This window comes from Acomys minous (genome assembly GCF_964271855.1).
Source record: "Acomys minous genome assembly, chromosome: 11".
Taxonomy (NCBI): Eukaryota; Metazoa; Chordata; class Mammalia; order Rodentia; family Muridae; genus Acomys; species Acomys minous.
This window is the reverse complement of record NC_140492.1, coordinates 30,341,997-30,357,355: the sequence shown is the minus strand read 5'-3', so window position 1 is coordinate 30,357,355 and position 15,359 is coordinate 30,341,997. Positions and strand designations below refer to the sequence as shown.

General features: G+C 36.3%; 1 protein-coding gene across 2 annotated transcripts; it reads left to right on the top strand.

Annotated features, from left to right (window-relative positions):
* Positions 1-1,356: 1,356 nt before the first annotated feature.
* Positions 1,357-15,119, top strand: POU1F1 (POU class 1 homeobox 1; the record flags this gene model as incomplete). 2 transcript variants are annotated; one of them, XM_084800798.1, is made up of 6 exons in its annotated part: positions 1,357-1,498; positions 4,299-4,370; positions 10,041-10,265; positions 12,141-12,305; positions 13,443-13,503; positions 14,326-15,119. In XM_084800798.1, the coding sequence occupies 6 exons, from the start codon at positions 1,357-1,359 to the stop codon at positions 14,534-14,536; spliced, it is 876 nt and encodes a 291-aa protein (XP_084656924.1). In that variant the 3' UTR covers positions 14,537-15,119. The 2 variants fall into 2 exon arrangements, with proteins under 2 accessions (XP_084656924.1, XP_084656923.1); XM_084800797.1 differs by having other exon boundaries at positions 4,221-4,370.
* Positions 15,120-15,359: the final 240 nt, after the last annotated feature.

Genomic DNA, 15,359 nt, shown 5'->3' with positions numbered 1-15,359 from the left:
ACCACAGACTAAAACTTCTGAGTAGACATTATAAAATTGTTGTCCCTTTAGGTATATGTCACAATGACTGAAATCCAACATACCACTCATATATGGAAATCATTGAGCTAGAACATTTTGACATTGGTATTTATGCTGGAATTGTGCCGTTGTATACTTTCAGTCTCCTAAAACTTCCATGTTTGTGTATGAAGTTTGTACCCACTACTAGCGCTGTTACCTCAACATCTTTAGTACAATGGCCTAGCCGGTGCCTCGGACTAGCTCCTCAAGGGTGCATGGCACATCAATTATAGAGACCAAGGTTTGTTTGATATATCTATAGAAAAATGCCCCTGAATTCTGTCTGTAGCTAGAAAGAACTGCTCATTCTTGATGAATACGTTGAAATCATGGGAAAGATGGCATCACTTATACTTGTCTTCTCTGCATACTACTATGTATTATTAAGAATATTTCTACTGTATAGTTATAAGAAAACTTAAAACATTTCTCATATTTTTTCAAAAATATGCACTATTGAATTTAAACTCATAACTGGCAGAAGATGCTTTGTATTTCACTTCGTATGCTAGTCTAAGTGTCAACTTAAACATTTCATTTCTTTGAAACTTGTTTATGTTAGTGTGTGTGTGTGTTTGTGTTTGTGTGTCTGTTTGTGCATGATATATGTGTGTGGGCTAGCATGTCATAGCATGCATATTCACGGCAGAGGACAACTTTGGGGAGTTAGTTTTCTCTTTCACATTTAAATAGATTCCAGGCACAGAACTGAGGTCATCACACTCCTGTGTCTATAAATGTGACCACCAAACCATCTGATTGGCGGGCCCTAAATACTCCACTTCTTAAAATTATATAAGGTGTATTTCCCTAATATTAACCTACTTTGAATGCAAACAAATAGAAAAACCTCATGTTTAAAACTTTTATTATACTAAAAACCAAAAGACACCTATTTTCCCATCCATTGCCACTTTATTACTTTGAGAAAGTCTAATTCAAAGTTCTTGATTCTTCCCCAAAAGGTCTCATTTATTGAAGATGTCAAATGAAATTTATAATTGTGCCTTCCACTCAATTTGTATCCCACAATAATGTTCCTCCTAGGGTACAGATAATATTTGGGCAAAAAACACAGTTCAGCTCAACAAAGAGCACTCCTGGGAAAAAACGATTAACATGTATAAACGGATTTTCTCCCAGTATAAATACTAGCCTGCTCCCTCCTAGTGCCTCAGAGCCGTCCTGATGTATATATGCAGGTCGAGAGAAGCGAAGCGGCCCTTTGATACAGTAATATAATAAAAGTGACCTGGCAAGCAGCGGGTCTTATTTTTCTACTCTCTTGTGGGGATGAGTTGCCAATCTTTTACTTCGGCTGATACCTTTATACCTCTGAATTCTGATGCTTCTGCAACTCTGCCTCTGAGAATGCATCACAGTGCGGCTGAGTGTCTCCCTGTCTCCAACCATGCCACCAACGTGATGGCCACAGGTACTAACTTCCGCATCTGGGCCTACAGCTTCAGAATGGATGTGATGAATCTTGTTACTGAGTAATCTCTTTGTTCCATTTCCCCCTCTTTACTTTCTTTAGTTAAAAATTAAGATTATTGTAAAAGTACAGTTGCCTAAGAATTAAAAACATAAGGGAATTATTTATCTATTTATTAGTTTAACTTTACAGCCTAGAAAAAACTGTTTTCTACAAAAGCAAATAGTGAGCTAGAGTATTTTTCACTCTGAAAATGATTTTAATAGAAATGTTTATGGATAAAAGATCAAAATTAAATATTCTAAACTAGTTTAATGTTAAGTAGGTACTGCTGCTTTGTATTAAAATACATTTCATTTTTGAATTATATTTGTATTCTTTATAAACAACCTTATAAAAATAAACTGAAAAATTCCTAACACCAACTGAAGTGAGCTTTAAAGAATAAAATAATTAAATGCTTTATCAAACTGAGATTAAAATGCATACTTTTAATCTTGGAAAACAAAACAAGAGAATATTTAGAGCTGAGAGAATTTGACTTTCTCAAGACTGAGTTCTAAAAATAACTTTATAAATTTGTCTTTACTTAACATTCCTAAATAAAAGTTAAACTGGAGATCAAACATGATATCTAGGCACAGGTAAGCATACGCACTTTGCTAATACATTTGTGCTTAATGCAATAACAGTTGGTCTCAAAGTCGATTTACAGATGGCCAGAGCCTTGGACTAACTACATTTCTTCCATGAAACAACAATCTGTATTCACCTTTCACTTGTTTAAAATGTAATAGCCTACATGAAATAAAATTTTATATATGTAGAAATAAAAATTGGCTTTTTATTATGATTTAAAACAATTAAACAAATTTTTATGATAATTAGGCAGTATACAAGCATATATGAAGGTTTTTCATCTATCTTTGGCTGAATTTTAAATAATTAAGAGATTAGGTTATTTGGACTCTGGAAACATCACTTATTCTACTAACAATTTCCACAGTTTAACTTAAAAGATAACTTTGGAAGTTTACTGAATCATATTTGATAGAAAATATAACAAAATAATTTAATCCTCGAATAATCCTAAAAATGATTACATACATAATCTAAATAAATGAGGCACAACCATACTTTTAAAATAATGCATTTTTGGAATTTAGTATTAGAAAAATGATATTTTGTTTCTCTAATGGGCTATGGAAAAATATCTTATCAGTAAGAAAGTAAAATTTAAGATTAAAATCATGGTGTAGCAAAATGATCTAGCTTTAAGTTTTATTGATTTATTTAAAAAGACATAACAATGCATTTAATAAATTAGTTTACTTTTTATCTAACTTCCTAAAATAAAAAACAAATAACATGTGACTCACAAATAAAAAATAATTTGTAAAAGTCTCTTTAAATTATTTGTAAATGATTTATATTTTCTATAAAATTATAGCTATATACACATCTAATTAAGTAAATAATTAAAAATTGTGTTTTAATGAAAGCCCTTGGGTATTAAATGCGGTTAAGATTCATTTATTTTTTATATGAATACTAAAATTGTCCTATGTATACACTGCATGCTAAAATCATGTCATGTCTTTCTATATCAAAGTTATGCAGATGCTTACAATTAAATATTGGTCTATATTTAGACAAATGTATTTATTCTGTGGAAAGATCTCATGTAGTTAATCACTATATCATATGTTAATATTCTCAATTATTCCTAATTATATATTATGTTATTTGTAAAAATATTTTGTTATGTTTATTATAATGACCTCTTATAATATTAATGTATTGTATTATAACTATCTTAGTATAGTATAGTATATATGATGTGAGAGGAAAAATTAGAAAGCAAATATGTAAGGAAACTTTTTCCTGGTAGTTTTATTTTTGAAAGTCCTTGCTGTTAAAATGTTGATTTGTGTTTAAAGCTTGATATATTTTTATAGATCAAATCTTATTTCTAAATGCACACTAATTTTTGGAAGTATATTCTTATGTATGAGATTATATATATATATATATATATATATATATATATATATATATATATAAATACACAGCCTCCAAAATAAAGTAAGGTATTTTACTGACTTTATTATTAACATTTATTATTGAAACTGTTCTATCAGTTGCCTGCATACAGAAAACCCACAAGACATGGTTTCAATATCAACATAATTGCATAGCGGTTTTCATAAAACTCTGAAAACAACAGAATTTTTATGAGTGCCCTTAAACAGGAAGGTACTTATCCTGGCATTTTCTTCTTAGTAAAAGTAATTGGTAAAGAAAATAAGCAAATTGACCAGCTATGACCATTCAAGAGTCCCTTTCTGTATCCCTCTTCCAGAGACACCCTCCGTATAGTACTGTGCTGCACTGTGAGGTTCAGACTACGCCTCTGCAGCTGTGGGGCGATGTCTATACTGGATGGGATCACAAGAGTGTTACACATCCTGAGGACTTGGGGCCCAAGTTCTTTTCCCCCCTCCCTATGAGATTCTGGTAGCACAGCCCAGACCACACAATAGTCTACTTTGATGATTTAGAATCTCATCACCTGAGACAACCTTTGACTGATTTTATTTGCTCATTAAAAGACTCTGTGAGGAAAAAAAGTACGTACTGGCATATAATTTAAGAATCGTATAAATGTGTAACCTTGAAATGAGTTGAATGTGTCTTGAACCCTCATACATTTTCTTACCAGTCCCGTCTATTTTGTCTTTGATCCAAACTCCTAAATGCTTGCACGCGTATTTCTCAATGACAACTGTGGGGAACACAGCAACGGGACTTCACTATTCTGTGCCCTCCTGTCATTATGGAAACCAGCCATCCACCTATGGAGTGATGGCAGGTAAGAAAAATTATCCTTATATGTGGTGTGGAATTGGGGAAAGTGAGGTTGGATTTCCTGGACCAGAGGGAACAGTGTAACAAGAGGGAACTGTAACAAGACATTTTCGGATCTTTTGGCTCCGAACTTAGTGGTACATCTGCCAGTTGCAAAAGTGTCCCCAGGCTCCAGAGGCCCTCAGAAACCCAAGGGTGTGCCTAATACCCCTATTGTACATGGTCCTGTACTTGCATTGGCTTTGTATGATTTTGTTGTTTTTTGTCCATTTTTTCCCCTTTAATTTACTGCTATTAAACTGCTGGTTGTCACTTGTTATTGCCTTCGTGGGACTTCTGGCAACAGTACTACACTGGCTAGTAGACCCATGTGGTTATTTAAATTTAAATGAAAGTTAATTAAAATAAGAACTTACAATTCAGTTTCTCTACTGAATCAGCGTCAATTCCAGTGGCCCATACTCTCGTGTGTCTAATGGCTATCCCATCATATACCATAGTTTATAGAGCATTGCTTTTGTCACAGTATATTCTTTGTATACTGGTTCCAGAAAGATACATATACACACACAGACATATATATATATATATATATGAGATACATACTGAATGCTCATCCTGATGTTCGGAGACTTTACCAATGACTATTTCAGGCCTTGGCGGTCCTTCTGGTTTGTTTCTGAAGCTTTACTGAGGTAGGTGAAGCAGCACAGACTTCAGGAGAAGTGAGGCATACCTATTTCAAGTATAGTGCCAGTACACTGATGTCTGTGTAAAAGCATTTATCATCGCTTCCTAAAATGGGAATAGTTGCCCTATGAGTTACACTTGTGCCCAAATTCACCGCTTAATTCCAGGGCATGGCTAAAGAAAATGTATTAGTGGGCTAAAAAAAAAAAAAAAGCATGAACTACTGTTCACATATTTTTAGTTTGTTCTTAATTCTTTAGTTGTCTGTATTTGTTATTTCAGCAGAAAAATAGCTCTCATCAAGGAGAAACCAAGAAAAATAGGAGAAGTGTGGAGCAGAAAAATAGACAAGCAGTAAAAATTTTGGATAAAAGAATCAAATATGAAGGAAATGTTTTGAAATTTACTCATGTTTGTACCGAGTAAACACTTACACAAAGAGAAACACTGTTATGCTTAGAAATTCAAAGTGAAATGGAACAAGTAATTTCTAACTTCTCAGTAAAACATGACTTTTTAAAATAAAACATTGAAGAAATTAGCATTTCTTGCATTTTGTCAAGCATCATTCTAAGTAAATCAGCATCTTAACTGTTATGGTAAAATGAAGGCTGATATTCTTCCTTAAAATTATTTTATTAAACACTTTTTCATACAATACATTTTCATGATATTCTTTCCCCTTTTTAAACTCCCCACCACCTCCCTAACCACCAACTTCAAAGACTGGCGTTCTTAATAATTGTTTATAAACCTTGGCTTTTCCTGGTTTAAAAAAATTATATTCTCTTTTCATGGTGCTTTCCTCACATGTATGTCTGTGTATCATTTGCATACATTGCTCCTAGAGGCCAGAAAAGGCTTTTAGATCTCCTGTAATCAGAGTTATAGACGACAGTTGTAAGCCATCAGGTGGGGTCTGGGAATCAAATACAGGTTTTCTGGAAGAACATACAGTGCTCTTGACACCTGAGACATGTCTCCAATTTAGTTTTATTTTTCAACAATTAAGTAATATCTAAAGTTAATGCTTTTTCCCTTTGAAAATCCATCACTTATATACTGTCTAATTAATCAATATTCATAAAGAATTTCCTCATTGATGAACGGAATTTGCTGCAAATTGGTTTAAAAAAAAGAAAAAGAAAAAGAAAACGCTCAAAGAGCTGTTGGAGGTGGGAGTGGAATGCTTGCTTTAGGTTTCACAGAAACTTAAGGAGATAAACAGAAAGTAATATGTGTGGTCACATGCCGCTCTCTGCTGGAGGGAACCTCTGTCACCGTGATGGACAGGAATCCCCATGCGCCTCCAGTTTCCATATTTCCTTAAGGACATCCTTTGACTTGAGTTATCATAAAAATCAAACCAACCAACCAACCATCCAACCAACCAATCAACACACACACACACACACACACACACACACACACACACACACACACACACACACACAGACACCAGCCACAGACCAGTGGCTAATTGATGTCTGATCCTAATTCCTTTGGGTACAATCTCCCTTACACTGAATCAATGTGGCCCACAGTTATCTAGAGAGTTTATAGCTAGCCTCAGAGTCCTATAATGCAGCCTGCACTAGCAATAGGGCAACAGCCCAGGGTCCCATTAAGAGCCAGCTGAAGCTGACAGCTCTGAACACCGTCTTCTATTCTCTCTCTCTCTCTCTCTCTCTCTCTCTCTCTCTCTCTCTCTCTCTCTCTCTCTCTCGTGTGTGTGTGTGTGTGTGTGTGTGTGTGTGTGTGTGTGTGTGTGTGTGTATGTGTGTGTGTGTGTGTGTGTGTGTATCAACATTTACCAGATCCAAAGTCTGGTCTAATAACATCATGAACGAAGTTGTCTACCAAGATTTAGAGGTATCATTGTAGCCTTCAAATTAAATTATATTTTGTCACTAAAATGAAATCCCACCATGATGCACAGAGACTATATTTGAATATTTTTGAGAGGGATGACATTACAATATTATATATGCTTTATACTTTGTCAGCACGTCTTCTTCTTGACATATATTCAGCATTAGCATGCACTCCGTGGCAGATTAAATCTTAGACAATCTGAATTTTTTCTGCTTTCCTTCCCCAGGAAGCTGCACAAATTGAGTCATAAAATACAACCATTCAAAAATGAGCAAGGGAAGGTATAAAAAGAACAATGGAAATCTAGTTATGCCATTTGATTTTTCTGAAATGTCAGCCACTCCCTCAAGATCCATAGAAGCATCTTATAGGCAGGTTTGGTGTCATACACTCTATGAGGAGTAAAATAAACTAAAACAATTTTTTCAAAGGGCATGGAGTTGTTTTTTATATGGCTATTATATTGCCTGTACTCTGATCCTTTCATTTCATTATTTTGTTAAACCGACACACAGGAAAGGAAGGGCTGTAGTGATTTTTGTCAGGTATATAAGGAGGACTGGATTCCCTGTAGCTCCGTCCAGGCACCTACAATCTAAAGGGAAGGACTGGCTGCCCTATTAACTAATGAGACTGCTCTACCAGGTTCCGGTTTGCATCAACTCAACTCTGCATTCTTCTTTTGCTCTCCTTAGATAAACGTGTGGGCATTTACTTCCTCCTCTCTACAGAGTATTTGGATGCAATGCCATCCATCTACAGTACATCACAGGAGGGGAATTGCAAACGCTCTTCGCAACCTGTACTAGAACACACAAAACCAAGCAAAACCAGCAAAAAATCCGCGGCATTCTATTCCAGGATCTCTGGGGTTGGTCCGTTCTCAGCTTCTAAAGCTGAGTGGAGTTTAGGAAGCAAGTGTGGAGGCTGTTTCTCCCCGTGGGAAATAGGTACCTCAGCCTCATGGCAAGGAACGAGGACCCAGCACAGCCATGTGATGTAGCAGCTAAGCCTGCCTGAAACGGAGGGCACGTCCTTGTTTTAAAAGTACGTTTTAAGAGGAAAGGAAGAGAAAACAGTTTGTGTTTGGGAATAAAACGAGGTCATAGAAATCTCTTCGTTCTTTTTTGTTTTTCCGTTTACATTCTCATATTTTCCCTTCCCCCCTCCCTTCCTCTTTCTCTCTTCTCTGTCATCTTTCCTGCTTTCTTTCTGATTGACATGAAATGGTCAGGCATGGCCTGTAGAGGACATGGAGTACCTCGGGACAGTGATGGCCATGAGGTGCTGTATGAGGAATGGTGCCTGGATGGTTAATATTCAGACTTTACAGGATCGTTTCTTACTAAAGGATACCCTGACATTTATGGAACTGGACAGTTTCAGTTTCATAAAAGCAGCATACATTTTTTTTTTTTAGCAACAAAAATATTTTTTTCTCTTCTGGGTTGAGGATGTGGCTCAGTGGTTCACAGCAGTTACTGTTATTGCGAACAATCTCTGACTCCTCTTTCAGGGTATCCGATACCCTCTGCTGGCCTCCACAGGCAGGTATACACTCGGTACAGACGCATACATGCTAGTAAACATTCATACACAGAAAGATGTAATTAGTCTAAAAAGAAAAATAATTTATCTTAAGCTTTTATCACATCTGTGAAGTAGGTGAATTTATTTCATGCTATGTCATTTAAGCTCTTAGAACTTATATGTTTAATTTTCATTAGAAAAAATATTTATTATATTGTTTAGAGCTGAACCTTATTATTACATATTCTTATATAAATGCTACAAGCTAATAATTTGCTGACTTAAATTATTATTGTTTATTAAATAGGTTATTATTATTTGCTTTACATATTATATTATTACTGATTTCTTTAACTCATTAATGAGGTTGGGGATTATTTGTATATTTTTAATATGTTTGTGAGAATAATTATTGTATATAATCTATGAAACTTGTTTTTAAGTGTTTATTTATGTTCATGAGACTGGTCAATTATTCAGATTTTGGTTATACGTGACATTCAATACAAGCAGAAGTGTGATCTTCAGTAATAAAAATAGTAATCTGTCAATGAAGAAAAAGTGAAACAAAATATGCCAATGTTTTTCTGCTGTGTAGTCCTGACAGTTAGGACTCTGAACTGAGGCAGAATCTACTCTGCAAATGAGCACTGACTCTGTAAGTTCTTCAGACTATTCCTGGTCACTAGTACATACTGCAGTGAGGGCAAGCCAACACAGCAAACCTTTATGGGTAATTCCCTTTCATGTCTGGAATTGCACCTCCCCCAACCCTTTGTATTTTATTATAGCTTTCTTTAAATAATTGTGAAAAACGAAATTGATTCCACTCTCTTCACGAGAACTTTTTACCATACTTTAATAGAATTCCTAAACTTACCTTTTGTTTCTCTGACTCATTAAATCCACTTAACTACAATCTCATATTTTAATCTCATAAGTTTTATGTCTTTATCAGATTTAAAAACATGTTTATTTTCTAATTGACGTTGAGCATTTACTATCAAATCAATAGCCTTTATAGTACTGTAAAATTGACTTTCTCGTTATAAGAATTCTTAGGATAGCAGATACTCCAAAAACTTCTTGCCTTAATTAACACAAGTGACACTACAGGTCACTTGTTAAATTAAGAAGACAGAGATCCACATGTGCATCCTGGTTAGAGTTGAGGCTCAGACTCTCAGGAATACATATCTTTTTACAAGAAAAAATGGAATCTTACAGTCAGCTATTTTAAAGTTTTTCTTCCCTTGACATTAACTTTGGTCTTGTTCCTCTGGGGAAGGTAGAAGGTAGCCACCAACTCTGGCTCCTACTTTAGGAGACTGAACATAAGGTGACTTGTGTTAGTGAGGACTGAATCGGTGTGGCATTCATTACCAGTAACACAAGCAAATGGGGGGCTGAGGTAGCAGAATTATCTAGCTTGTGGTCAGCCTGGCCTGTATAATAAAGTTCTGCCTCAAAATGCAAACTGAGAGGTATTCTGGAGACCAGTGGGCCTTAACAGAGTGTTGCTTCTATAGAGATCTGCATAATTACCAACAGTGCCTCTTCCCTCTCTCTTTATCCACAGGCAGCTTAACCCCTTGTCTTTACAAGTTTCCTGACCACACCCTGAGCCATGGCTTTCCTCCTCTGCATCAGCCTCTCCTGGCAGAGGACCCTGGGGCCTCTGAATTTAAGCAGGAGCTCAGGCGGAAAAGTAAATTGGTCGAAGAGCCAATAGACATGGATTCCCCAGAAATCCGAGAACTCGAGCAATTTGCCAACGAATTTAAAGTGAGAAGAATTAAGTTAGGTACGCTTTTGTTAACTGTGATGGGTCAGACAACTTCATCTGCAAAGGTTACTCTAGTTACTGTGAAATATTTTATACTCTGATTGAAAGCCCAAGACATTCTCAGTTGCTCCTGTGAATTTCACTAGTCAAATTGGGAAAACTAAAACAAACACGAAAATTGTTTAATTCCTTGTAAAATCTTAACAGAATAAAAACATTGATTTTAAATTAATATTCCTTCCTCAGATTTAGCCTATCTCAAGTTTAGCTGTAAAGTACTTCCTTTATTTAATATTCTACCTGAATATTTGAATAGATTTTGCATTCATGGTTTAAAGTGATGAAATTGCATAAACAGCATTATACCATGCGCTTGTCATTTTTCTTCATCAGCGTTAGCTTCTTGTGTATTTTTCTAGAGATATCTTACATATCTAAAAGCAAGAACATATTTTCTTTTATACATACATATTTTGGAGAACTTAGAGTTTTTCAAGAGTTCACTGGGGGTGTATTTATTTACTACCACCTTATAAATAGAAATACACTAATTACTTAACTAGGTCTTTTTCATGGTTTTAATATCTTAGTAATGAAAATGATGTCACAGTTATTAATTCTATAATTATATTTTTGCATCTATATAAACATGCGAGGAGAAAATGTTGGTGCAAAACTGTGGATCAAACACTGATATATTTTGATAGATGTTGTCAAACTCTGCTGGATTTTTCCACCACAAATATCTCTTCTGTCTCCAGCACAGGGCAAATGACCAGAGTAGGAAGTAAGTACACAGTGGCTGAAGGACCCGTGTGCTCCTAGTCACTGGGACTCTTTGAATCAGAAAAGATGAAGTGGCACTGCAGTGCAGTTCCATTCAAAATGCTAAATTTCATTTTCAATTATTGTTATTTGTTCATGTTTGGTAATTATTTGTATTTCCCTTTTTCTGAACTGTCTGTTCCAAACCGCTGTTCATTTTCTACTGAAAAGTACTTTCTAAAATAGAAAACCCATAACAACTAATTGTAGTTCAAATTCATGAAAAAAAATGCATTTTTTAATGGGTTGAAATGATAGCCCTCTGAACTTCTGAATGAGGCATAGGTAATTTATAACGACATTTATTGATGTGCATTCTATGCAATCATATTATACACATAGGTATATAGCCGTAGGCCCTGAAATAATATGTACTGACTACATGCAATAAACAGCAGGAGGCGTCATTATCATACTTATTTTCAGTTCTGTTTCTATTGCTGTGCATGTTTAAAATTATATGTTGATAGCTTATTTTCCCTTATATTGCAGAAATGTTTGTGGCAATTCATATGGACCATTTTTTTTTGGTTGGGAAATAGATGTTACCAAGTAATACAGTAACTGTGTGTGGAGGTATGCTTAAAATGTGGGACCATAGCTAGCCCTCTTGAATGAAATGTTTTTCGGAAAAGTAAGCCTCAATCTTAGTTTTATTTGGTATAACAATATATTGTGGAAGTTTTTAGTCACATAAGAATATGCTTCATCAATCACTGGGCATTTTGGATACTATAACTGATGGATCAAATGTTTTGAGGATGTATCATATTCGATAATCATAAAAAGACCAAGAATTTCTAAGTCCATTATCCAGTGTTATGACATGTTCATGGTATCTCTGTTTAGTGCTACTATTATGTTTATATGTGAGCCCAAGTGATTTATTCACTAGAAGGAACATTTTTATGTACTTTACAATTCTATCCTAAACCTACATAATACTAAACTGTCAAATGATAGCAGAATTTTTAATGAGTAAGTCATGGAGTGCCAGTGTGTGTGCTGATGGCCCCACACTGATCTTCCTGGTGACTTTGGAGGTAAAGCTGTCTCACCTTTTCACAGGATACACCCAGACAAATGTGGGCGAAGCTCTGGCCGCGGTGCACGGCTCAGAATTCAGCCAAACAACCATCTGTCGCTTTGAAAACTTGCAGCTCAGTTTCAAAAATGCATGTAAACTGAAAGCCATTTTATCCAAGTGGCTGGAGGAAGCCGAGCAGGTTGGAGGTACGGAAGCAAATCTCTGCAGCAATGACTAGGGCTGGCAGAATGCATGCTGAGGTGGGAGGTTGGGGCGGGGGGCTTTACTCTCTTTGTAATGAAAAGTAAATATCTTGATGGATAAGGGGGGGGCACCTGATGCAATGCAAGTGTAGAAATAGATCTGCTGAGGAAAGCACAGCTGTATAGGGATGCTTTCTAGATAACAAAGCATTGACATAAAATTCAAACCCCTACCCAGATCTAGCCAATGGACAGGGCATTCTCCACAGTTGAGTGGAGAGTGAGGTCTGACTTTCACACGAACTCTGGTGCCCCATCTCTGACCACATCCCCTGAATGGGGAAACCTGGTGGCACTCAGAAGAAGGATAGCAGGCTACCAAGAAGAGACTTGATACCCTATGAGCATATACAGGGGGAGGAAGTCCCCGTCAGTCACAGTCATAGGGGAAGGGAGTAAGGGGAAAATGGGAGGAAGGGAGGATACAAGGGATGGGATAACCATTGAGATGTAATATAAATAAATTAATAAAATAAAATTTAAAAAACATAAAAAAATGCTGAATATGCTCTATATATACACACACACACACACACACACACACACACACACACACACACACACACACAGTACACTCACATGCACACAGAGAGGGGGGAGAAGGGAAAGAGAGCGAGAGCGAGGGAGAGAGAGACATCTCAGGTATCCAGAGCACACATTACTCTAGCAGAGGACTAGTATTTAGTTCCCAGCACCCACATCCTGCCTCTTATACCAACCAGGAGGAATCTGATGCCATCTGTCCACCATGGGTACCTATACACAACACACACACACACACACACACACACACACACACACACACACATACTTAAAAATATACAAGCACAAAATTTGGAAGCATCTTCAATGAGTGGTCTAAGAGGAGGTGAAGATAGGTTTTGGAGAAAAGTCATCTTTATGAGATTTATTTATTTTTATTTAATGCTTATGCAATATAAAATGACCGAGTTTGCAAACGTTTAAGACAGAAAGTCATAGTAATTATAGTTTGCATTATTTTATATGGAAAAGTTGAAACCAAGGAATATTAGCTTAAATTTACTATCTATTTATTATTACCTCCTTTCCACATTACAGCTTTGTACAATGAGAAAGTGGGAGCCAATGAGAGGAAAAGGAAACGGAGAACAACTATCAGGTATTCTTTCGAAATAATGAATTTACTAGAGAAAAAAAATAGCGTTCACACGGAATCAACAGTTAGGTGTCGTATAAGAGCAACATAGCATATGAGGTGAATATAAATAACTGAAGGAAAATGTTTTAAAAACAAATTCATGAGAAATGGAGATGGCATTTTTAAACATTTGATGGACAAATGTGTATTGCCTGATTCACTATTTAGACAGACATTTTGGTTACCAGTGGAATAGTTCACTGCTGTCTTCGCTCTACTCAGGCAGTGCGTTGACTAAGAAAACAATGGTGTCATCAGGATGTCATTGTCAAGGTCTAATGTGACCCCGATCTTTTCAACCAGGAAGCACAATTTAGTGATGTTTTGGTTCTGGGCGGTACCAATATGAAATAGAAAAAGGTTTTATCGCGGGTAGTTGTCAGTTACACATTCTCTGCATTATAAATAATGGGGATGACTTGGGTACTTGATGAACAGGAAGGAAGCGTTGTACTTAGGCCCACAATTCCTATTCTTTGGCAAGAACTTGGTGCCCCCTTGTGGCATAAAGTGAAATATACAGAAAGGACCTGGGTTCCCTAATTTTCGCTTAAGATTTTGGTAAGGTTATCTAGAATAAGATATGACTCTGTGTAAAAAAAAAAAAAAAAAAAAAAAGTCGGAGATCCGTCTTTCGCGAGTGCTTTTAGAATCTGTAAGTTATACTTCTTCGTGGTAATACTTAGAATGTTAGACTTCATTTTATTCTTCCAAGAACTTCACTTAGAGAAACATAATTTTATCCCAACCCTTCCCCATCACACCCCACCCCGCTCCCCCCAGTATCGCGGCTAAGGATGCTTTGGAGAGACGCTTTGGAGAGCAGAGCAAGCCTTCCTCGCAGGAGATCATGCGGATGGCTGAAGAACTGAATCTGGAGAAAGAAGTAGTAAGAGTGTGGTTTTGCAACCGAAGGCAGCGAGAAAAGCGGGTGAAAACGAGTCTCAATCAAAGTCTATTCTCAATTTCGAAGGAGCATCTTGAGTGCAGATAAGATCGTGCGTGGTAGGCATTTGTGCGGCAGTTTTCCATCCTTTTCCGTTTTCGAGCAAAATCAGAAGTTACTCACTTGGTTAGCTTCAAAAACTAGACTAAACTTCTATCAATAACTTCTGCAGTTATTTCTGTTTCACAGTTTTAAAAAAGAGCCAACGGTTTAAAGTGAAACATTGTATCTAATTGTTCTCGGAATTCACAGTGTTCACTTTAATTCTAAAACACTAACCACCAATCAGGAAGCCCTCCAGGTTCCTGCTGGTAACACACACAAAGACGGGGGAGTGGGGAGAAGCCAGGGCACATGTGGAGATTTTAGTTAAAAAATTTCTTTTCTAAGCCAATTTATTGTTTTTAATTTTTTAACCAATAAGAAAAAATTTTTATAGAATATTAACCAGGGAAGGTCCAGGTTGAGATTGTATTGACTTGACTGAGAGGTTGCTCACTGGTTAGGGGCATTCATTGCTCCTCCAAGAACTTGGGTTCCAGACTCAGCACCTGCACGGCTCGCAATTGTCTGTCACACCATTTCCAGGGGAAACCAATGGCTCTTGTAGCCTCCATGGGCATCAGGCATGCATGGGGTACACAGGCATACACGTAGGCAAAACAGCCATACACATAAAATATAAATTAATAAATCTAAAAACAAAAGTATATTGCTTTATATTGAGTATGCCACGAATCCCAATGATTTTTTTTTTTTGAGTAATGTTTGAAGTGCCACAAGTAACTGTCTTCAGTCAGAATCTATTGGCGTCTTTGAAGTTAACACTTAGGACTTGCTCCTAAGGAAGCGTTTCTAGAAAGCTCTGTAG